This window comes from Coregonus lavaretus (genome assembly GCF_964263955.1).
Source record: "Coregonus lavaretus genome assembly, chromosome: 27".
Taxonomy (NCBI): Eukaryota; Metazoa; Chordata; class Actinopteri; order Salmoniformes; family Salmonidae; genus Coregonus; species Coregonus lavaretus.
Window position 1 is genome coordinate 23,849,283 of NC_140014.1, and position 26,025 is coordinate 23,875,307.

At 45.2% G+C, this 26,025-nt stretch overlaps 1 protein-coding gene across 2 annotated transcripts in view; it reads left to right on the forward strand.

Moving 5' to 3' along the window:
• Positions 1-26,025, forward strand: part of LOC311102413 (inositol-tetrakisphosphate 1-kinase-like) — a 71,060-nt gene that overhangs the window by 41,729 nt on the left and 3,306 nt on the right. For both annotated transcript variants that reach the window (XM_084143746.1, XM_084143747.1), the window contains exons 4-10: positions 72-197; positions 3,632-3,749; positions 13,944-14,042; positions 15,076-15,116; positions 15,446-15,611; positions 22,990-23,057; positions 25,784-25,946. In XM_084143746.1, the coding sequence (XP_083999872.1) occupies positions 72-197; positions 3,632-3,749; positions 13,944-14,042; positions 15,076-15,116; positions 15,446-15,611; positions 22,990-23,057; positions 25,784-25,946 (781 nt within the window). The remainder of the gene's footprint in view (positions 1-71; positions 198-3,631; positions 3,750-13,943; positions 14,043-15,075; positions 15,117-15,445; positions 15,612-22,989; positions 23,058-25,783; positions 25,947-26,025) is intronic.

The window sequence follows — 26,025 nt, forward strand, 5'->3', positions numbered from 1 at the left end:
CTACAGTGGTGGTACAGTAGCTTTCCTTGCTGACCTCTAACCCCTGACGTCTCCCTTGTGTCTGTCCCCAGCTGGACCTGAGCCAGCCCCTGGAGGAGCAGGGTCCCCTGGACGTCATCATCCACAAACTGACCGACCTGATCCTGGAGGCCGACCAGAACGACACACAGTCAGTCCTGCTGGTGCAGAGAGTGCAGGTGAGCCTCCGAGAGAGGGGGGAGAAATAGAGGGAAGTAGAAAGGAAGGAAGGGAGAGGCACAACAGTCTGATTCTACAACACCACAGACAGATTTCACCACTACAACGTGTCTGGTCATTAAAGTGGTTTTGCTAATTAGAAGGGGAAGTGGTAATGTGTTTCCGTATCTCACCGGAACAGCCAGTGCTGTGAATGTTGCACACTCATTTTGTGTGTCTCACGTAGTCACGGGAACAGTTTGAAATGAATGTGTGTTTTCAAATGTGAGGGACATGCAGGTGTGTGTGGTGATGGTTGTCTTTGTGTTCCTGTGTGAATCGATCTGACAGTGCTTGAAAAAGTGTTAGATGCGGTATCCATCCATCCCCCTCCTCCTCTCTCAAGCATATTGGACCTGTCAGTATAGCCAGTCAGAGACCCCACCTCTTGAAATGATACGGCTAGGTCATTGCTGCAGGTGACTGTGGGAGGGTTGAAAGGGACTGATTTGATCTCCACTCCCTCCTTTAAGTCTTTTATGACTCTGAATATTCCCATCCTGCCATGTGAAGGGCTAGTATTGCTATCAGAAACGCCACGCGACAATATAACAACAGGCAGTTGGTGGGTAGGTTTCCTCTCAGGGAGATTAGAGTTGAACTTTGACCCTGCCACTGAACGTCACATATAACACAACATAGCATTCAGTGGCCTAGAAACAAACCACATTAATGATCAGAACTGTCACTGCATCCTGTAGTTTAGAGAATGAGGATTTATTTCATTTTGCAAACATTGCCCGTAGTTTGCACACTTCCTTTAGACCATAACTTAATTATAGGTCTTCTAACTGTATAAGGCTTTGTTTACATCGTAAACAGCACCCAACCATATCCTGTGGATTAAGGTGAAATTAGTATTGTTGTCCTTAGAGGACTTGTAGGGGAAAATACCATAACAGCCTTCTATTGCATGACATGCAACCACTGCTAGTGCTTGTGTATTGTGAATGTGAATACCACCAGTAAACACTTGGACTTGAGTGGCCTTCTCTGAAGCAAGTGTAGGCCTATGAATTAGGTTATTCGTAATAAATATGTTTGCCCTTTTTCTTTGCATATGATGTGTCCTTTATTACCTAACACACACTGCCAAAACTCCAATTCCCATGGAGGAATCAACTCTGCCCCACCCTCTTTTCTCACACACATTGTAGGCGATAGAAAGCAGCAAATTGATGGCCCAAATACAGAGTCTAAACCACTGGAAGATTAGTTTGGCTTTAGTTTTTAAGCGCAACACGTTTGTCTTATGTAACCGCACAGATGTTTTGATCAGCGCTCTCTGCAGATTGATGTTCAGTCCCAAGGAAAAATGTCTGTGCGTACATGTGTGTTTGACTAAATGTGTGTACGTAGGCTGGCATTTTTGTGCCTGTGTGTGGATGTATTTTTATGTTAGGCAAGTTAGCCTAATGTATGAAAAATGCAAATGTCACGGGGGTTGGTTGAGTTTGCATAATATGTGGGCCAAAGCATCTGTTAGAGAATGACTGAGAGGCTGGCAGAAGGAAAGGACTGGGCAGAGAGATGAAAATGGAGAGTGTGGGAGATGGAGGAGGAAGATTGCTTTGGGAGGAGGATGGAGTGTAGAGACCGGGGGAGGAGGATGGAGTGTAGAGACAGGGGGAGGAGGATGGAGTGTAGAGACAGGGGCAGGAGGATGGAGTGTAGAGACAGGGGGAGGAGGATGGAGTGTAGAGACAGGGGCAGGAGGATGGAGTGTAGAGACAGGGGGAGGAGGATGGAGTGTAGAGACAGGGGGAGGAGGATGGAGTGTAGAGACAGGGGCAGGAGGATGGAGTGTAGAGACAGGGGGAGGAGGATGGAGTGTAGAGACAGGGGGAGGAGGATGGAGTGTAGAGACAGGGGGAGGAGGATGGAGTGTAGAGACAGGGGGAGGAGGATGGAGTGTAGAGACAGGGGCAGGAGGATGGAGTGTAGAGACAGGGGGAGGAGGATGGAGTGTAGAGACAGGGGGAGGAGGATGGAGTGTAGAGACAGGGGGAGGAGGATGGAGTGTAGAGACAGGGGGAGGAGGATGGAGTGTAGAGACAGGGGGAGGAGGATGGAGTGTAGAGACAGGGGGAGGAGGATGGAGTGTAGAGACAGGGGGAGGAGGATGGAGTGTAGAGACAGGGGGAGGAGGATGGAGTGTAGAGACAGGGGGAGGAGGATGGAGTGTAGAGACAGGGGGAGGAGGATGGAGTGTAGAGACAGGGGGAGGAGGATGGAGTGTAGAGACAGGGGGAGGAGGATGGAGTGTAGAGACAGGGGGAGGAGGATGGAGTGTAGAGACAGGGGGAGGAGGATGGAGTGTAGAGACAGGGGGAGGAGGATGGAGTGTAGAGACAGGGGGAGGAGGATGGAGTGTAGAGACAGGGGGAGGAGGATGGAGTGTAGAGACAGGGGGAGGAGGATGGAGTGTAGAGACAGGGGGAGGAGGATGGAGTGTAGAGACAGGGGGAGGAGGATGGAGTGTAGAGACAGGGGCAGGAGGATGGAGTGTAGAGACAGGGGCAGGAGGATGGAGTGTAGAGACAGGGGCAGGAGGATGGAGTGTAGAGACAGGGGGAGGAGGATGGAGTGTAGAGACAGGGGGAGGAGGATGGAGTGTAGAGACAGGGGGAGGAGGATGGAGTGTAGAGAAGGGGCAGGAGGATGGAGTGTAGAGACAGGGGGAGGAGGATGGAGTGTAGAGACAGGGGGAGGAGGATGGAGTGTAGAGACAGGGGGAGGAGGATGGAGTGTAGAGACGGGGAGGAGGATGGAGTGTAGAGACAGGGGGAGGAGGATGGAGTGTAGAGACAGGGGGAGGAGGATGGAGTGTAGAGACAGGGGCAGGAGGATGGAGTGTAGAGACGGGGAGGAGGATGGAGTGTAGAGACAGGGGGAGGAGGATGGAGTGTAGAGACAGGGGGAGGAGGATGGAGTGTAGAGACAGGGGGAGGAGGATGGAGTGTAGAGACAGGGGGAGGAGGATGGAGTGTAGAGACAGGGGCAGGAGGATGGAGTGTAGAGACAGGGGGAGGAGGATGGAGTGTAGAGACAGGGGGAGGAGGATGGAGTGTAGAGACAGGGGGAGGAGGATGGAGTGTAGAGACAGGGGGAGGAGGATGGAGTGTAGAGACAGGGGGAGGAGGATGGAGCGATGGAGCGTGTAGTTATATAAATCAGCAAACCTCACGCTGACCTAACAGCCTGCCATGCAGGGCACAGTGATGTAACCCACTGGTCTGCGAGCATGATGATGACACACACCACAACACAGTGGGCATGATGGAAATAAACATGATCCATGGCCTACTGTGAAGTGGTAGCATTGCACTGTGTGACCAGACTGCCTGCATTAGCTGTGATATGTGCTCCCTCATCTCCCTGCTGTGTGTTTCAGGACTACATTGATGCCCACCCTGAGACCATTGTGCTGGACCCCCTCCCAGCAATCAGGACCCTGCTGGACCGCTGCAAGTCCTACCAGCTCATCCATCGGATAGAGGACTGCATGCAAGGTAGCATCACACACACACACACACACTGGCAGTGTCTCACAAATGGGCTGAGTATGATTTAACTCCCAAAATCATCCCCACTGCCAGTCCTAGACTACAGAAGATCCCAGAGAGGTGTGTTTGTGTGAATCAGTGGGTGAGTAATCTGTTGTGTCAAGGATTGGTTGTGATCTTTTTGGTTTAGTTTCTGAGAGTGTCCAGGAGGTGGTGGATTGTGCGTTACCCCGTAGTTCAATAATAATATTATTTTCTGCTTCCTACCTGCTTTATGTAGGCAGTATAGGAGCGTAACACAGTTGTATTCCTCCCACCATGACAGCACCATCCCTCCTCCTCTCTCCCCTCTGTTAACCCCTAGTGAACCTGGCTCCTGCCTCTGCCACAGTGTGTATTGTATCCAGTGATGGACTAAAGCTCCATTAGTTAGAGAAGACTGTCATCCAGCAGGCCAGCAGCACCTAGATGTTTTGTCACAGGAACCATATGGCTGTGTAGCCTGTCTGGTCAGGGTCCAGAGACTGGAGCAGAGCTGTGGACTGACAGCACATTATCAACAGGAGAGCTTTCTCATCCGCTGTTCATTTACCGGAGCCATTACAGCATGCAAACCCTGCCGTACTCGCATGCACCTCGCACAGGTGGAGAGACAGAGAGTGTGTGTGTTGGCACGTGTGCCCACTTGAGTACACAGTTTTGGTGTATGTGTGGTTGTGCAGTGCTCGTGGCTTGCTATAAGGATGTGATGCATCTGTTTGCAGCCTGTTGTTATTGAGTGACTAGATCTCCTTGAGCTGAAGTGGTGTACCTTTTTGAATATTCCTGATGCTGTTTTACACTCAGAAAAAGGTTCAACTCAGATGTTGAAATGGAAACTGTCAGTCCTAGATCACATCACGACAAGAAAACAATTGTTAGTTTCTGTAGTCATCAACAGTGGCTGGTGGGAAGTGAAGTGGGAGCATGGAGGGGGAGGGGTTTCGTAGTGAGAGGGGAACATCCAAAGAGCACTGTCTGCCACAGCCACTTCCTCCTCCTTATCAGTGGAGACCATGGAGCCCCAGTGCAGTGCTGGCTGCCAAGGCAACCCCAGTCCCCAGTACCAGAGGCTGTGGCGAGCCTGCCATGATCAGAGGGCTGCCTGAGTGGCTGAGAGTATTACTCAATGGGAGGAAGCACTAGAGCTGTGTGTGTGGGTTTTGTTTTTAAGCTGATACAAACAGCTGCACTGGACCTTTAAAATGTATCTAAATATCAAATCATTTCTGGGTAGCAATTAAGTACATTACTGTGATTGTTTTAAATTAAAATTGTCAAAAAGAGGGCCTCCCGAGTGGCGCAGCGGTCTAAGGCACTGCATCGCAGTGTTGCGGCGTCACTACAGCCTGGGGTTCATGTCATTACCGGCAGTGACCGGGAGTCCCATAGGGCGGCGTACAATTGGCCCAGCCTAACTGTACTTGGAGAATGTGGTGATCAGTAGACAGCTCTGTGAAGTGTCTGTGCAGGCAAGGGTTTGTCTAACTAACAAGACAGGGGTTAGTTCTCCTGGTCCCACTAGTCTCCTCTCCACCACATGACTCCTGGTTCAGCTCATCAGCTTTCCAGAGTATTGTCTAAGTTGGTTTTGTGTTTACCTTGTGAAACAGAGCAGGACAGTTGCTTACTTTAGTTGGTGGAATCCACTCTTTTCCGTTTATGCTGCCTTGATATTTCACTTGGTGTTTGTATAGATGGCAACAGTCGTCAGGTTGTATAAGGTGAAGGATCTCATTCTTGGGGCTCTTCGTCTTGGTATTTCCTTTCCACTTCAAAAGAAAGGGACTGGGACACCCTTAAATGAAGAGATGTTTTTGTGGAATCAAACTGAACTATGCTCGAGGTATTTAACTGGATTATGGTAGAGTGCTTTGTTATGTGGAGAGTATTTGGTGTTCACATAAATCCTAGCCTTAGTTGCCGTGGTTCAAATACGACCAACAATAACAAGTGTCCTGCTGATGCAAGTAATCAATATTTAAACCAAGGCACAGCATATTAAAGAAAAACAGCCGGGAGGGACTGCTGAGGACCGCACACACATCCAGGCCCCAATCCCAGCGCACAACAGTCAGCATGGGATGAATAAAAAGGACTATGATTGATTGCCTTGCTTACATAACGACTGCCTTCAAAGCACTGTTCCGTTATGGACCTGGTCTGTCTGATTTTTGATCTGACAAAGGTAATCAAAACGTTTGCGGAGATGCTCTACGACATCGAGTCGGAGGTTGTTCTCTCACAAAGATTAATGGCATTATTGTTTGGGATTTCAGATTAATAATTATAATTCAGAGCGGAAGCTTCTCACAGCAAGATATGGAACATTATGGATTTACTTGCAGGGAAAACAGTTTGGAGTTCAATTTGAAATATTGAAAACATTCCTGGTTCTGAACAAGGGGTATGTTCGAGGATGCTGGTTTTACTAGTAATGTAGCCCTGAATAGCAACATTAGATTTCAATCTACTGTCAATACTGGAATTGTATCAGTATAGGCCTACATGGTAATCCTCTGATAATGCTAATAATAACTTTTGCAAAGAAAATGTGAGGGTCAGTTTCACTGGTGGCTGCTTGCCTGTATGGAAAGACTTCACCAGTGCCTGGTATGAACATTCCACTCAGCCAGGCCACCTTAAGACTGTCCTTCTCTGTCCCTTATGGATCAAACCCTAGTGATGACATCCTTTAAAATGAGAACCTCTCCATTTTAATTGGGTGTTTTTTCATGGTAGGATTGGGTCTGGTACTGTCCTAGTCTGGATCCCCACCCCCTGAGTGGTTCCAGGGCGCCAGGCCAGCCGGTGCTGTATGCCATGCTACTCCGAGTCGGACTGACGTCCTGTCAGTGTCTGCTGCGGCTCCAGCGGGTCTGCTGAAAGCACACACTGTTTAGACAGAGGAGGAGATTGCTCCCCTGCACACCGAGCCAAACGGCCAAGCATGACACCCAACGCATAACAGAGAGACAGGCCCCCTTTAGTAACACTGCTACAAAGCTGGGACCGAGAGAATGAAAAACAGCTTCTATCTCAAGGCCATCAGACTGTTAAATAGCCATCACTAGCACATTAGAGGCTGCTGCTGCCGCCTATTGAAATCACTGGCCACTTTAAGAAATGGAACACTAGTCACTTTAATAATGTTTACATATCTTGCACTACTCATCTCATATGTATATACTGCATTCTATTCTATAATATTCTACTGTATCTTAGTCCATGCTGCTCTGTAATTGCTTGTCCATATATGTATTCTTAAATCCCATTCCTTACTTTTTTGTGTGTATTGGGTATATGTTGTGAAATTGTTAGATATTACTGCACTGTCAGAGCTAGAAGCACAAGCATTTTGCTACACCCGCTATAACATCTGCTAAACACGTGTATGTGACAAATAAAATTAGATTTGATTTTACACTCACCATCACTACCATCATCATATCCCCTCTTCCGCTCTCTAAGCCCAAAGCTTCCAACCGTGCCTTTTTAGTCTTTTTGTTTGCTCAAGTCAGGACAGGAGATATCCAACGGTATGGGAACATGTGATGGCAGCCTTTTTGGAATTACAATGTATTTTAGTTTATTCTCACAATTCAAATACGTGTTGTTGGGTCTTTGGGTTGTTTTTGAATGAATGTTAGTCTGACATTCTTACCCCCTCTCCCACAACGTACACAAAAAAAATGTATGCACGCATGACTGTAAGTCGCTTTGGATAAAAGCGTCTGCTAAATGGCATATTATTATTATATTATAACAACAGCAGTGTGACAGTCGGTGGGTGTGAATTTGGAGCTCCGCTCAGTGGGGTGATGTGATGGGTAAACCTTACACGGCTCTGTCTCATTCATCACACCACACTCCACTGACAGAACAGGAGCACCACAGACAAATACAAGTTAAGGAGCACAGAGCAGAATCAATTGTCTTGTATTAACAGTTGCGTGTTTGTTTGTGCCTGGGTCCTTTTTTCTTCTTCTATGTTTAGCTACCCTAAAATCAGTCTGAAAGCAACAGTATAATGTGTTTATTTGAACTTATATTCGTTGAGTTCATAATTCTATTATGTTTTTTGTTGATTCTTTTAAATTAAGACCGGCTGTGTATGTTTTTGGTTTGAAAATAACCTATCCTATGAGTATCAGTAGATTGTGATTGGCACAGCATGTAATGCAGCCTATTACATGCTGAACAACGAGGCCGGCAAAACGGGAAGCGGACCCGTTGCTTGACACTGCCACTCAAAAGACGTTGCCCTGGTGACCCCCTACTTCCTCCAATCACTCCTCTCCTCATGAGTCAGCTGCTCATGGCCTGGACTTCCACTCCATGACTGGTCAAATGCGCAAGTCTTCATGTGTAGTGTACACTCCACACTTCCACAATGGAATCATTGAGCTGTGTCTGCGTAGCTTGTCTGTGACCACAGCTCAGCAGCATTCAGGGTAGTGTAGCCAGTGTAATACAGGCCTGTGGGATTTTCCTGACCTCCGCACAACTCACTGGAAGCACTGACATCACATTGCCCACTCAACACTAGTGTTTGTATTGTGTTTTTGTCATCCGCACCAATATGCCAGTATTTGGTTTGGCCTGGACACTGATTTCCTGTGGCAATATTTCAAACGAGCCACCTTATCTCCGATAGCCAGAAAATTGCTGCAGAGCGCCAGAATTTAAATATAGGCTTCAAATTAGGGAAGGCTTGCTGTGTTGTAGCTGCAGGATGTCAAGTCTTATCACAGGAGATGACGAGACAGCCACCGCATCAGGGCGTGCTATAAGCATGATGAGAATGATGCTCTTATTTGATTCACCAAAGTGCTACCGTCTGTGTCTGTCACACCCATCCTGAGTATTTGTACTATACATGCACTGCATGTACACCTGTCTGGTTTTGTAAGAGCTGTGGACTTGTCCCATGTATAATGTTGTCTATCTAGTAGTCTTTGTTGTTTCTCTGTCTGTTCCTGTTCTGTCTGGTGCAGTGGTGTCTCTGTGTTGTGTGTTCTCTGGGTGTAGCAGGCCAGACCAAGCAGGGTTGGCAGCTTCCTGGTTTATTTATTTGAACAAGAGACTGTGCTTCTCTCTCTCTCTCTCTCTCTCTCTCTCTCTCTCGTTCTATTTCTCTTTCTTTCTATTTTTCTCTTTCTTTCTCTCTTTTTCTCTCTCGTGGCGGCTGTGTGTTTTGTTGTTTGTTCTCTAATCAAGCAGTAGAGATGAAAGGAAGGGAGTGATGTTGGTGGACTGACATGCACACAGATGGTGTGTGTTTGTCTTAAATAACATAGCCTTCTGTCTCTGTCATCAGAGGGGTATACTACGATGCAAGCTAGATCTACTCAGGGTTTTCTAAAGCTAGCTTCACATTCCAGCTCAGGCTTCATCCGTACAAAGACGGTGGGTATTGCCTGACGCTAACTGTAGCAGGCTTGTAACTGCGCGTGCATTGAGACATTATTGAAGCATCAATCCATGGGCGAGTCAGTGCCACGATTTCATTTGTGGCAAAATCAAAATGAAAGAAGTTATCTTGCAAATAATTCAGCAATCTATGGTGTGAAATAGGCTTTAAGAAGTGCTGTCTTTATTTTATTACTTATCGTTAATGTCGTCTTTGGTGTGATTATTAATGCAGGAGCACCTTTTTTCCCACTCATATCGATAAAATAATTGTATTAAGTCATACAGTGGTCCTCTGTAGCGCAGCTGGTAGAGCACGGCGCTTGTAACGCCAGGGTAGTGGGTTCGATCCCCGGGACCACCCATACACAAAAAAAATGTATGCACGCATGACTGTAAGTCGCTTTGGATAAAAGCGGCTGCTAAATGGCATTTTTTATTATTTTTTTATTTTTATTATACAAAAGTTTTACTGTGTGTGACGTTTCAAATGCATTCTGTCATGACTACATTTGTAATGTGCTAGGTATTTTAACATTAAACAGTAGTCTTCCTTAAATGAATGGGAGGATGATGCAATCTTTGCGAGAGGGAGGGAATCTGATTTCATTGGTCCTCAACTCGCGGCTCAGACACGTGGCGGAAGGTAGCCTAGCGGTTAAGAGCATTGGGCAAATAACCGAAAGGTCGCTGGTTATAATCCCCGAGCCGACTAGATGATGAAGAAGAAGAAAAATAATCTGCCGATGTGGAAGGCACTTAACCCTAATTGCTCCTGTAAATTGCTCTGAATAAGAGCATCTGCTAAATTTACATAGAGATGTACATGGCTAAATGGTGAGCCGCTTTCGTGGCACTGGCTTTTTTTTTGGGGGGGGGGGGTAGATCAGCTTAATTTTGCAGATAGATTGTAACTTCCATCAATGTAATTGTATGCATCACTTCCAATCCCCCATGTTTTTTATTTATATATATATATATACCGTACACACAAATACATGCATACAGTGGGGAGAACAAGTATTTGATACACTGCCGATTTTGCAGGTTTTCCTACTTACAAAGCATGCAGAGGTCTGTCATTTTTATCATAGGTACACTTCAACTGTGGGAGACGGAATCTAAAACAAAAATCCAGAACATCACATTGTATGATTTTTAAGTAATGAATTTGCATTTTATTGCATGACATAAGTATTTGATACATTAGAAAAGCAGAACTTAATATTTTGTACAGAAACCTTTGTTTGCAATTACAGAGATCATACGTTTCCTGTAGGTCTTGACCAGGTTTGCACACACTGCAGCAGGGATTTTGGCCCACTCCTCCATACAGACCTTCTCCAGATCCTTCAGGTTTCGGGGCTGTCGCTGGGCAATACGGACTTTCAGCTCCCTCCAAAGATTTTCTATTGGGTTCAGTTCTGGAGACTGGCTAGGCCACTCCAGGACCTTGAGAGGCTTTTTAAGTTGCCCTGGCTGTGTGTTTCTGGTCGTTGTCATGCTGGAAGACCCAGCCACGACCCATCTTCAATGCTCTTACTGAGGGAAGATGGGTCTTACTCTCGCGATACATGGCCCCATCCATCCTCCCCTCAATACGGTGCAGTCGTCCTGTCCCCTTTGCAGAAAAGCATCCCCAAAGAATGATGTTTCCACCTCCATGCTTCACGGTTGGGATGGTGTTCTTGGGGTTGTACTCATCCTTCTTCTTCCTCCAAACACGGCGAGTGGAGTTTAGACCAAAAAGCTCTATTTTTGTCTCATCAGACCACATGACCTTCTCCCATTCCTCCTCTGGATCATCCAGATGGTCATTGGCAAACTTCAGATGGGCCTGGACATGCGCTGGCTTGAGCAGGGTGACCTTGCGTGCGCTGCAGGATTTTAATCCATGACGGCGTAGTGTGTTACTAATGGTTTTCTTTGAGACTGTGGTCCCAGCTCTCTTCAGGTCATTGACCAGGTCCTGCCGTGTAGTTCTGGGCTGATCCCACACCTTCCTCATGATCGTTGATGCCCCACGAGGTGAGATCTTGCATGGAGCCCCAGACTGAGGGTGATTGACCGTCATCTTGAACTTCTTCCATTTTCTAATAATTGCGCCAACAGTTGTTGCCTTCTCACCAAGCTGCTTGCCTATTGTCCTGTAGCCCATCCCAGCCTTGTGCAGGTCTACAATTGTATCCCTGATGTCCTTACACAGCTCTCTGGTCTTGGCCATTGTGGAGAGGTTGTAGTCTGTTTGATTGAGTGGGTGGACAGGTGTCTTTTATACAGGTAACGAGTTCAAACAGGTGTAGTTAATACAGGTAATGAGTGGAGAACAGGAGGGCTTCTTAAAGAAAAACGAACAGGTCTGTGAGAGCCGGAATTCTTACTGGTTGGTAGGTGATCAAATACTTAATAAAATGCAAATTAATTACTTAAAAATTATACAATGTGATTTTCTGGATTTTTGTTTGTTGATTTTTTGTTTTAGATTCCGTCTCTCACAGTTGAAGTGTACCTATGATAAAAATTACAGACCTCTGCATGCTTTGTAAGTAGGAAAACCTGCAAGATCGGCAGTGTATCAAATACTTGTTCTCCCCACTGTACATACGTACATATACATATCCTTTAAAAAATATATATATATTCCCCATTATTACTTTCCAACCCCGCCACCCTTTCCCCACTTGGAGTAAACTAGTGAACAACAACGCCTAGGCCTCTACTTCCAGCCCATACCCACTATCTACTTTTTATGGACACAGTCAATTTTACAGTAATTACATTTTGTTTGTTCTTTCTCCTGAACTTCTTCTACTCTCAACCTCTCCAATCATTTTCATGATGTCCATCCAGTTTGCTTCTATATGCCATATCTTTCTAACTGTGCTCCTTCACAAAAGCTCCCAACCTACAACCCATACACTTATTATGGACACAGCGTGCCTACATTATTAGTTATCTTGTTATTGTTTGTTGTTAGTTGTTATTAGTCCCATCCTTCAATTCCATTCAACAACCCATATATATTTTAACACCATCCATATAGGATTTCTATTTGCCATATATATTTCAACTGTACTGTGATGTCTTACAAAAGTTCTGAACCTTTCTATTCTCATTGTTTCTACAGATTGAAAATAAACATTTTTGCTAATAGTATTATTATGTTATTGATCGATTGACTATGACTTTTCATTTCACCCAGTAGTGCTATCTGCAGGGTTAGCTCCAGGTAAATATTGCAATCCTTTAGCCATTCCTGGACCTGTGTCCAAAAACAAGCTACAAATGGACAGTACCAAAACAAATTATCCAATGATTCTGTCTCTTTGCAGCAAAATCTGCAGAGCTGGGAAGATTGTATCCCCCATATAAATAACATTCTATTGGTAGCAATAATTTTATATAATAATTTAATATAATCCTTTGGTCCTTAAATGAAACTGATATACTTTTTTATTTATCACAGTTTTCGTTAACCAATTATGTTCTTTTAATGCAAGGCCGACAGACAAGTTCCTTACTTTCTCCTCCTTCCACTTTCCTCTTCCATTTTTGCGTTAAGGCTGCAATTATTTGGTTGTAATTTTGGGTAGAGCAGACATTTCGTGGTACTGGCTTTGCCGAGTTGAACTCAGAGTTGACCAAAGTTACCTTGCTAACTCCTCAAACCACATACGTAGTATATGGCTCAGATGAAAAGTCGCTCTCTTGTCATTGTTTTGGCTGTCTGAGTAGGGTCACAGGGGAAAACCTAGCTATCTCTGAGAGAATACGTCAGTCAATGTGTTTTAAATTTCTGTGTGTGTGAGAGTGTTCTTTGTTAGTCGCGCTGTAACAAAGAAAGTCTACAGGTGCAGCTCAATAAATTAGAATATTGTGGAAAAGTTAAGTAATTTCAATAATTCAATTGACAAAGTGAAATGTATATATATCGTGGATTAATCAAGTCCAAAGTCAACTCAGCCGTCTACCAGGAAATGTTAGAGCACTTCATGCTTCCTTCTGCTGACAAGCTTTATGGAGATGCTGATTTCATTTTCCAGCAGGACGACCTGCCCACACTGCCAAAGGTACCAATACCTGGTTCGATGACCATGGGATTACTGTGCTTGATTGGCCAGCAAAGTCGCCTGATCTGAACCCCATAGAGAATTTATGGGGTATTGTCAAGAGGAAGATGAGACACGAGACCCAACAATGCAGACGAGCTGAAGGCCGCTATCAAAGCAACCTGAGCTTCCATAACACCTCAGCAGTGCCACAGGCTGATCAACTCCATGCATGTACAAGAACATACTTTTCAGAAGGCCGACATGTCTGTATTAAATTTCATTTTTTCACTGGTCTTATGTCATATTCTAATTTTCTGAGATGCAGAATTTGGGGGTTTCATGAGCTGTAAGCCGTAATCATCAAGATTAAAACAAATACAGGCTTGAACTATTTCACTTTTTGTGTAATTAATCCACGATATATGAGTTTCACTTTGTCAATTGAATTATTGAAATTACTTAACCTTTCCACAATATTCTAATTGATTGAGCTGCACCCGTATAGTCAACATCTGAATGACATGCTTAGGGATTTTTTCCTTCAACAGATTCACTGATATTGCGATGGTATTTTCCATCTTACACGTCTCCTTTCCTTCCTCTCCGTCTCCTCTCCTTCCTCCCTCCCTCCCTCCCTCCCTCCCTCCCTCCCTCCCTCCCTCCCTCTTTCTCTCCCTCTCGATCTTTCTCTCACCAGATAAGAGGATCTGCTCTCCCCCGTTCATGGTTCTGAACACTGAGTGTGGTCCAGACACACTGGAGCAGATTGAGAAGCATGGACTCACATTCCCCTTTAGTAAGTCCCTCCCTTCGTGTTTGATAGAGGAAGAGGAATTGTCACTCGACCAGAGAGTAAGAGACAAAGTGAGATGCATAACTGGGACAAAAATCTGTCTTCTCCAGCAGGTGACGTTTCGTTTCTTTCGCTCACCAAGCGAGGAGCATTTGTATGGAGGTCAATGAGTGTCGAATTTGGTCAGCAAAAAATGTAAAGATTTATTTTCTACATGAGGTTTATTTGATCTAATATAAGTTTTGTAATGCTTGGGTTGTTACGAGTGTACTGATATAAGTAGGACGTGACATCCCGGCAACTGAGAAATAACACTTTATATCGGAGTTGTCTCGATGGCTATGCATATTCATGACATGAGGCTAGTAGCATAGCATCTCCAATTAATACAGGCAGTTGACGTCAACACCCCTCATCGAATATTCAAAAAAGTATTAAAATAATGAGATGTATCCACCAATCCAAAGAGAGGAATAGGCTGGAACTGGACAGCCCGCCGTTCCGATCTGTGATCAATGAATCCCATTGTTAGGGTGGAGACATAGGTATCTCGTCATTATATCCAAATCTCTGACACGACCCATATTATACATTAATTCCTCCTAGCTTTTTTTTTTTTTAACAGTGAAAGGAAACTGCCCAAAACTCTATAAACAAACCTGCTTTTAGTATCCACACTTATAAGCTGCACAGCAATTGGTTTATTATTTATAATAATGATTACTCTTCAGTGTTGAACTATAACTATCTTGGTTTGTGTAACACTATACAAACCTTCTGAGAAGTTTATTTTTAGACTTGTTTTTTTCAAACCTTTAGATACTGTTAAGCCACCTTGTATGTCCAATTTACCCATCTTTCATGTCTGCAGACAGCCATTTATGGAAGTGGTTTTGAAAGTTGTGGTCAGTGTGGAAATAACCTGCTGTCATCTTGTAACGGTCATGTTTTTTCTCAGTACTGAGGTCATTGAGGAAATGTGGTTTCTTCACTAACATTCTCAACCTGTTCATCTTTCTCTCTCTCCATCGATCAGTTTGCAAAACACGAGTAGCCCATGGAACCAACTCCCACGAGGTAAGTGCCACCAGGGTCATGATGCGCTTAGGGTCACAGATTAGTCACACCCTCGATCGTTAGCTAAATCCCTGTAATCCATTACAGTGTCTCTAACTAGATAATCATTTAACACTGCACCAAGCTACATCATCAAACACACTAGAATACTCTATGTGGCAGCCCTGCCAAAATCACTAGCCGCTTGTCCGTTGGTCAACATTCATATTCATATGTCATTGAACAAGTCAAGGCCGTAAACTGGTTGGATGGATTAAATGGTATGTGGGCAGGTTATTGGTTGAAATAAAATGATAAATATATAGATGACCTCTTCTTCCTCTCCACAGATGGCCATCATCTTCAGTGAGGAGGACCTGAAGGGCGTGAAGCCTCCGTGTGTGATCCAGAGCTTCATCAACCATAACGCTGTGCTCTACAAGGTGTTTGTGGTGGGGGAGTCCTACACGCTGGTGGAGAGACCCTCCCTGAAGAACTTCCCCGCTGGACCAGCAGGTGAGGAGGAGACCCTGCAGGGCTCGACATTAAAGCTTGTTGGCTTGCCCGTGGCAAGTAAAAACAATTGTTGGACAAGCAAATTATAGATTTAAATTGGCCGAATGGGTTTGAGCTTCATAAAATTGGTTTCCATGGCTGAGCCGTACACAAGCGTAAGATCACAATGCGCAATGCCAAGCGTCGGCTGGAGAGGTATAAAACTCGCCGCCATTGGACTCTGGTGCAGTGGAAACGCGTTCTCTGGAGTGATGAATCACGCTTCACCATCTGGCAGTCCGACGGACAAATCCGGGTTTGGCGGATGCCAGGAGAACGCTACCTGCCCGAATGCATAGTGCCAACTGTAAAGTTTGGTGGAGGAGGAATAATTGTCTGGGGCTGTTTTTCATGGTTCGGGATAGGCCCCTTAGTTCCAGTGAAGGGAAATCTTAACGCTATAGCATACAATGATATTCTAGACGATACTGTGCTTTCAACTTTATGGCAACAGTTTGGGGAAGGCCCTTTTCCTGTTTCAGCATGACAATGCCCCCTTGCACAAAGTGAGGTCAATACAGAAGTAGTTTGTCAAGATCGATGTGGAAGAACTTGACCAGCCTGCACAGAGCCCTGACCTCAACCCCATCGAACACCTTTGGGATGAATTGGAACGCCGGCTGCAAGCCAGGCCTAATCGCCCATCATCCAGTGCCGACCTCACTAATGCTGTTGTGGCTGAATGGAAGCAATTCCCTGCAGTAATGTTCCAACATCTAGCGGAAAGCCTTCCCAGAAGAGTGGAGGCTGTTATGCTATAACAGCCTCCACATACTTTTGGTCACTCGCAAATGGCCGACAAGGCTGCATACTCCGGTTGTAAAACAGTCTCTCAAGCGCTCGAAATTGTCTAGGATTTTCCTCTTCAATACTGGCCATGTAACTCTGACAAACTATTCTTAGAATATGTCTGGTGTGTTTGAGCATGGTTGGATAAAAAGCCTGCACACCCTTAGCGCTCCAGATGGAAGGTTGACGGACCACGTGTTTTATACAGTAGCCTATCAGTGCAGTGACTTGAGCTTTCGGACAAGTAAAACAAAAAAATGGTCCTCCTTGTCTGACAGACAAGTGGCTAAAAAAGTGAATGTCAAGCCCTGCCCTGTCTGTTTATGGGCACGCAGCGTGCCATGCTGAGCATGCCCGCAGCACTCCTGTCCTCCTGACAGACCCAGTAAAATACCTCCATAAAGGCTTTTTAACGTCTTTGAGACTGGACTCCCGCTCTCTTTAAAAGAGGGTAGCCGAGTGCAGTGGATTTGGTTTATACATCTTGGTCAACTATTTTTTCATTGTTTGAAAAAGCAAGGTGAACAGTCAGATTGAGAATTACAATACACAGTCGTTTTGGATACCAAACGTCAATTGGCAATAAGCACATTGGTTAGGGTCAGGTAACCTGAACATGGCCTTTTGCCCTGACAGAAGAAGCGGCTCCATTTGCATGCGCTACAGTAAAGGCCCTCATGCAAACCAGTCTGGGCTTCAGCGGAATCGTCTGCTTTGCCTTATGCAAAGAGTCCAGGGTCATCCCTCTGTCATCCAGCACAATAAAACGTACTGTAAAGTGCCCCAACCTGCCACACACACACCACAGCAACACACCTATACTACTGTATACACAGGCAGTGAGTGCTGTCCAGCCTTGTCCAGGGTATTGTCAGGAGTTTAATAAACATGAATCAGCACTCTGTATAGACAAAGGGAGGTAGGGAAGGGAAGAATGGGAGAGAGAGAGATGGGTTGGTTGAATGTTTAAAGCAGCAATCAGCAGTTGAAACCATAAGTGTCCTCCCCGCCACTGTTTCATTAAAAAGCTGAGGGATGAGGCTGGAAGCTAGCACTTCCAATATTACTACACCCTAGTAGTACAAGGCCCTGGGCTCGTTTTGGACAACAGCTGAATTCAGCAATACAAAGTCATCCTATTCCCTCTTTATTTCCATCCTTCCTCACCCTCTCATTCTTTAATGACCTCTCTTAGCGTTAATGATTACAAATGGGTGACTTGTAGCGAAGTTGTAAAAATAGAACAATCGATTACTCCCTTTACATTGGGTAGGGCTGGAAATCAATCTGGCTCTTTTTGCTTGAAGGAAATCACCGAGCTGAGTCAGACCAAAGATTAGATCATGTTAATCTGTTTGTCCCTCAGCCACATGACTAGTAATGGCTATACATGACTAGTAATGGCTATACATGACTAGTAATGGCTATACATGACTAGTCATGGCTATACATGAAGGCCATCCATATGGTGTGATGTATGGCCATATGGTACAAGTGGAAGTTTGTTATACAGCTGAAGTCGGAAGTTTACATACACCTTAGCCAAATACATTTAAACTCAGTTTTTCACAATTCCTGACATTTAATCCTAGTAAAAATTCCCTGTCTTAGGTCAGTTAGGATCATCACTTTATTTTAAGAATGTGAAATGTCAGAATAATAGCAGAGAGAATGATTTATTTCAGCTTTTATTTCTTTCATCACATTCCCAGTGGGTCAGAAGTTTACATATACTCAATTAGTATTTGGTAGCATTGCCTTTAAATTGTTTAACTTGGGTCAAACGTTTTGGGTAGCCTTCCACAAGCTTCCCACAATATGTTGGATGAATTTTGGCCCATTCCTCTTGACAGAGTTGGTGTAACTGAGTCAGGTTTGTAGGCCTCCTTGCTCGCACATGCTTTTTCAGTTCTGCCCACACATTTTCTATAGGATTGAGGTCAGGGCTTTGTGATGGCCACTCCAATACCTTGACTTTGTTGTCCTTAAGCTATTTTGCCACAACTTTGGAAGTATGCTTGGGATCATTGTCCATTTGGAAGACCCATTTGCGACCAAGCTTTAACTTCCTGACTGATGTCTTGAGATGTTGCATCAATGTCTCCACATAATTTTCCTTCCTCATGATGCCATCTATTTTGTGAAGTGCACCAGTCCCTCCTGCAGCAAAGCACCCCCACAGCATGATGCTGCCACCCCCGTGCTTCACGGTTGGGATGGTGTTCTTCGGCTTGCAAGCTGCCCCCTTTTTCCTCCAAACATAACGATGGCCAAACAGTTCTATTTTTGTTTCATCAGACCAGAGGACATTTCTCCAAAAAATACGATATTTGTCCCCATGTGCAGTTGCAAACCGTAGTCTGGCTTTTTTATGGCGGTTTTGGAGCAGTGGCTTCTTCCTTGCTGAGCGGCCTTTCAGGTTATGTCGATATAGGACTAGTTTTACTGTGGATATAGATACTTTTGTACCTGTTTTCCTCCAGCATCTTTACAAGGTCCTTTGCTGTTGTTCTGGGATTGATTTGCACTTTTCGCACCAAATTTGATTTTAAACCTAACCTTAATCCTAGCCTTAACCACACTGCTAACCCTAATGCCTAACCCTAACTGTTACCACACTGCTAACCCTAATGCCTAACCCTAACCGTTACCACACTGCTAACCCTAATGCCTAACCCTAACTGTTACCACACTGCTAAGCCCAATGCCTAACCCTAACCGTTACCACACTGCTAACCCTAATGCCTAACCCTAACCGTTACCACACTGCTAACCCTGATGCCTAACCCTAATGCCTAACCCTAACCGTTACCACACTGCTAACCCTGATGCCTAACCCTAATGCCTAACCCTAACCCTTACCACACTGCTAACCCTAATGCCTAACCCTAACCGTTACCACACTGCTAACCCTAATGCCTAACCCTAACTGTTACCACACTGCTAACCCTGATGCCTAACCCTAACCGTTACCACACTGCTAACCCTAATGCCTAACCCTAACCCTAACCACACTGCTAACCCTAATGCCTAACCATTACCACACTGCTAACCCTAATGCCTAACCCTAACCGTTACCACACTGCTAACCCTAATGCCTAACCCTAACCGTTACCACACTGCTAACCCTAATGCCTAACCGTTACCACACTGCTAACCCTAATGCCTAACCGTTACCACACTGCTAACCCTGATACCTAACCCTAACCATTACCACACTGCTAACCCTAATGCCTAACCCTAACCATTACCACACTGCTAACCCTAATGCCTAACCCTAACCGTTACCACACTGCTAACCCTAATGCCTAACCGTTACCACACTGCTAACCCTAATGCCTAACCCTAACCGTTACCACACTGCTAACCCTAATGCCTAACCCTAACCGTTACCACACTGCTAACCCTGATGCCTAACCCTAATGCCTAACCCTAACCGTTACCACACTGCTAACCCTAATGCCTAACCCTAACCGTTACCACACTGCTAACCCTAATGCCTAACCCTAACCGTTACCACACTGCTAACCCTGATGCCTAACCCTAATGCCTAACCCTAACCGTTACCACACTGCTAACCCTAATGCCTAACCCTAACCGTTAACACACTGCTAACCCTAATGCCTAACACTAACCGTTACCACACTGCTAACCCTAACCCTAATGCCTAACCCTAACGTTACCACACTGCTAACCCTAATGCCTAACCCTAACCACACTGCTAACCCTAATGCCTAACCCTAACTGTTACCACACTGCTAACCCTAATGCCTAACCCTATCCGTTACCACACTGCTAAGCCTAATGCCTAACCCTAACCGTTACCACACTGCTAACCCTAATGCCTAACCCTAACCGTTACGACACTGCTAACCCTAATGCCTAACCCTAACCGTTACCACACTGCTAACCCTAATGCCTAACCCTAACCCTTAACACACTGCTAACCCTAATGCCTAACCCTAACCGTTACCACACTGCTAACCCTAATGCCTAACCCTAACCGTTACCACACTGCTAACCCTAATGCCTAACCCTAACCGTTACCACACTGCTAACCCTAATGCCTAACCCTAACCGTTACCACACTGCTAACCCTAATGCCTAACCCTAACTGTTACCACACTGCTAACCCTGTTACCACACTGCTAACCCTAATGCCTAACCCTAATCGTTACCACACTGCTAACCCTAATGCCTAACCCTAACCGTTAACACACTGCTAACCCTAATGCCTAACCCTAACCGTTACCACACTGCTAACCCTAATGCCTAACCCTAACCGTTACCACACTGCTAACCCTAACTGTTAACACACTGCTAACCCTAATGCCTAACCCTAACCGTTACCACACTGCTAACCCTGTTACCACACTGCTAACCCTAATGCCTAACCCTAATCGTTACCACACTGCTAACCCTAATGCCTAACCTTAAATTAAGACCAAAAAGCTCATTTTTGTTTTCATGAATTTTTACAATAAAGCCAATTTTGACTTTGCAGCTGGCCTAAGAAAATAATAGCTCAGTTCTGCCCCCAGGACAAGACTCGTGACAATAAACGTCAACCTGCAAGAAGTTGAGGAAAGCATGGTTCTTGCATGCTTGTTGGATAGAATAAAGATGTCTACTTTAACACTCATAAAAATGCAATCGCTTGGTCTTTCTGGGAAAGTGATTTAAGGACACATGCACGCAAGGCCAACAGCAGCAAATATACTCAAGCCTAGAATGTAACTGTCAATGTTTTAGTGAACAGTATGTTTCCATTAATGCACTGAAATTTGAATGTAATAGTGTGTGCTGACCAGCTGGCGTGCGTCTTCTCTGACATCTTCAACATGTCCCTGTCCCAGGCTGTAGTCCCCACCTGCTTAAAGGAGACCACCATCGTCCCAGTGCCCAAGAAGAACAAGGTGACATGCCCAAATAACTATCGCCCCGTCGCGCTCACCTCAGTGATCATCAAGTGCGGCGAGAGGCTGGTCATGGCCCAAATCAAGGCCAGCATGCCAAGCACACTGGACCCACTCCAATATGCCTACCGCTCCCAACAGATCCACGGAAGATGCCATTTCCATTGCTAGTTGCACGGCCGTAACACATCTGGACAAGAGGAACATCTATGTGAGAATGCTGTTCATTGACTACAGTTCAGAATTCAACACTATTGTTCCCTCCAAGCTCAACACCAAGCTCTAGGCCTGGACACCACCCTCTGCAACTGAATCCTGGACTTCCTGATGGGCAGACCACAGGCTGTGAGGATTGGCAACAACACCTCCTCCACACTGACTCTTAACACAAGGGCCCCCTGGGGTGTGTCCTCAGTCCTCTGCTGTACTCCCTGTTCACCCACGACTGCGTGGCTTTGCATGACACAAACTCCATCAAGTTTGCTAACGACACCCAGGTTATAGGCCTGATAACGAACAACGACGAGTCAACCTATAGGGAGGAGGTAAGTGAACTGCCATTGTGGTGTCATGACAACAAATTCAACTTCAGCAAAACAAAGGAGTTGATTGTTGACTTCAGGAAGTAGAGGGAACATACCCTGATCCACATACACGGGACTGCAGTAGCGTGAGTCACGTTTTTAAGTTCCTTGGCATCCACATCACCAAGGACTTGTCATGGACCAACAACACCACCACTCTTGTCAAGAGGGCGCAACAGCGTCTCTACTTCCTAAAGAGACTGAAGAAATTTGACATGCCGCCCGGGGCCTCTCCAAATACTACCGCTGCACCATCAAGAGCGTCCTGACCGGTTGCATCACGGCCTGGAATTGCTCCAGCGGTTGGTGAAGACGGCCCAGTACATCACTGGGACCGTGCTCCCACCCATCCAGGATATCTACTTGAAACGGTGCCTGAGGAAGGCCAGCAGCATCATCAAGGACCACACACACCCCAACCACGAGCAGTTCTGTCCCTTACCGTCGGGCAGACAGTTTCGGCGCATGAGGTCTGATACCTTGCTGAACACTTGAACTGGACTGACCACCTGATCTGATTCTTTGTACCTTAGCACTCACACATGCACACAGACACACACATACTTTCATGCTATACACTCATCACAACTGCTGCTAAAAGACTCTTATTATATTGCCCAATACGTGTAAATATTGGATTATAAATTGTGCCTTCTTGTATTATACTTATGCTAAAATGTATTATTCTATTCTACTGCCATTTACTTTATGTTCATATTCTTAGCTTTTATTATTTCTAATTGTTGTTGAATTGTCGAAGGAACCTGCAAGTAAGCATTTCGTTAGACGATGTAAACCATGCGTATCCCGTACGACTAATAAAACTTTAATGCCATACTGGTACACCTCATCATTCATTGTTTATGGCTACTCTTGTGCCCCGGTTTCCATCAACCAGTGGACTTTGCTGGACATTTATCGCTCAAATTAGTCTTTGTTACCTCCTAGTGCCAGAGATGAGAGCTGCACATCCATAACAAATAGTTGAGTTGAGGGTGAAGATGACAATATCATGTAATCTGACTAAAGTATGTATTTTCTCCATTACAGACAGAAAAGCAATTTTCTTCAACAGCCACAACGTATCAAAGCCAGAGTCCTCTTCAGACCTGACATCTGTAAGTTCAATACACTAACATGCTTTTATCATATCACCTACAGGGCATTCGGAAAGTATTCAGTCCCTTTGACTTTTTCCACATTTTGTTACGTTACATCCTTATTCTAAAATTGATTAAATCGTTTTTTCCCCTCATCAATCTACACACAACACCCCATAATGACAAAGCAACATACATACGTATTCACACCCTTTACTCAGTACTTTGTTGAAGCACCTTTGGCAGCGATTACAGCCTCGAGTCTTCTTGGGTATGACGCTACAAGCTTGGCACACCCATTCTTCTCTGCAGATCCTCACAAGCTCTGTCAGGTTGGATGGGGAGCGTCGCTGCACAGCTATTTTCAGGTCTCTCCAGAGATGTTTGATCGTGTTCAAGTCCGGGCTCTGGCTGGGCCACTCAAGGACATTCAGAGACTTGTCCCGAATCCACCCCTGCATTGTCTTGGATGTGTGCTTAGGGTCGTTGTCCTGTTGGAAGATTAACCTTTGCCCCAGTCTGAGGTCCTGGGCGCTCTGGAGCAGGTTTTCATCAAGGATCTCTCTGTACTTTGCTCCGTTCATCTTTCCCTCGATCCTGACTAGTCTTCCAGTCCCTGCCGCTGAAAAACTTCCCCACAGCATGATGCTGCCACCACCATGCTTCACCGAGGGATGGTGCCAGGTTTCCTCCAGACGTGACGCTTGGCATTGAGGCCAAAGAGTTCAATCTTGGTTTCATCAGACCAGAGAATCTTGTTTCTCATGGTCATAGTCCTTTAGGTGCCTTTTTGGTCAACTCCAAGCGGGCTATCATGTGCCTTTTACTGAGGCGTGGCTTCCGTCTGGCCACTCTGAATACTTATGTAAATGTGATATTTCTGTTTTTTATTTTTAGTACATTTGCAAAACTTTATAAAAAGCAGTTTTCGCTTTGTCATTATGGGGTATTGTGTGTAGATTGATGAAGAAAAAATTAATGTAATCAATTTTAGAATAAGGCTGTAATGTAACCAAATGTGGAAAAGGGGAAGGGGTCGGAATACTTTCCGAATGCACTATATACAGTGGGGAGAACAAGTATTTGATACACTGACGATTTTGCAGGTTTTCCTACTTACAAAGCATGTAGAGGTCTGTAATTTTTATCATAGGTACACTTCAACTGTGAGAGACGGAATCTAAAACAAAAATCCAGAAAATCACATTGTATGATTTTTAAGTAATGAATTTGCATTTTATTGCATGACATAAGTATTTGATACATCAGAAAAGCAGAACTTAATATTTAGTACAGAAACCTTTGTTTGCAATTACAGAGATCATAAGTTTCCTGTAGGTCTTGACCAGGTTTGCACACACTGCAACAGGGATTTTGGCCCACTCCTCCATACAGACCTTCTCCAGATCCTTCAGGTTTCGGGGCTGTCGCTGGGCAATACGGACTTTCAGCTCCCTCCAAAGATTTTCTATTGGGTTCAGGTCTGGAGACTGGCTAGGCCACTCCAGGACCTTGAGATGCTTCTTACGGAGCCACTCCTTAGTTGCCCTGGCTGTGTGTTTCGGGTCGTTGTCATGCTGGACGACCCATCTTCAATGCTCTTACTGAGGGAAGGAGGTTGTTGGCCAAGATCTCGTGATACATGGCCCCATCCATCCTCCCCTCAATACGGTGCAGTCGTCCTGTCTCCTTTGCAGAAAAGCATCCCCAAATAATGATGTTTCCACCTCCACGCTTCACGGTTGGGATGGTGTTCTTGGGGTTGTACTCATCCTTCTTCTTCCTCCAAACACGGCGAGTGGAGTTTAGACCAAAAAGCTCTATTTTTGTCTCATCAGACCACATGATCTTCTCCCATTCCTCCTCTGGATCATCCAGATGGTCATTGGCAAACTTCAGACGGGCCTGGACATGCGCTGGCTTGAGCAGGGGGACCTTGCGTGCGCTGCAGGATTTTAATCCATGACAGCGTAGTGTGTTACTAATGGTTTTCTTTGAGACTGTGGTCCCAGCTCTCTTCAGGTCATTGACCAGGTCCTGCCGTGTAGTTCTGGACTGATCCCTCACCTTCCTCATGATCATTGATGCCCCACGAGGTGAGATCTTGCATGGAGCCCCAGACCGAGGGTGATTGACCGTCATCTTGAACTTCTTCCATTTTCTAATAATTGCGCCAACAGTTGTTGCCTTCTCACCAAGCTGCTTGCCTATTGTCCTGTAGCCCATCCCAGCCTTGTGCAGGTCTACAATTTTATCCCTGATGTCCTTACACAGCTCTCTGGTCTTGGCCATTGTGGAGATGTTGGAGTCTGTTTGATTGAGTGTGTGGACAGGTGTCTTTTATCCAGGTAACGAGTTCAAACAGGTGCAGTTAATACAGGTAATGAATGGAGAACAGGAGGGCTTCTTAAAGAAAAACTAACAGGTCTGTGAGAGCCGGAATTCTTACTGGTTGGTAGGTGATCAAATACTTATGTCATGCAATAAAATGCAAATTAATTACTTAAAAATCATACAATGTGATTTTCTGGATTTTTGTTTTAGATTCCGTCTCTCACAGTTGAAGTGTACCTATGATAAAAATTACAGACCTCTACATGCTTTGTAAGTAGGAAAACCTGCAAAATCGGCAGTGTATCAAATACTTGTTCTCCCCACTGTATCTATGTATTAAGGCAAACCTCAGTGAGTTATTGAATGCCCCTAGTACAGTATACTCTGACTTAGTTTTCTTCCTACCACAGAGGGACAACGTGGAGGGGGTCTCCCAGCCACCCAGTGATGATGTCATCAGAGAGCTGTCCAGGTCCTTGCGACAGGAGCTGGGCGTGTCCTTGTTTGGCATTGACGTCATCATCAACAACCTTACGGGCCAACACGCCGTCATCGATATCAATGCATTCCCTGGTGAGTGGTTTGTTCCTCTGCCGTAGGGAATAGGAGAAGATGTGGGTTTGTGTGTTTATCTGTTAGTCTAAGATGGATG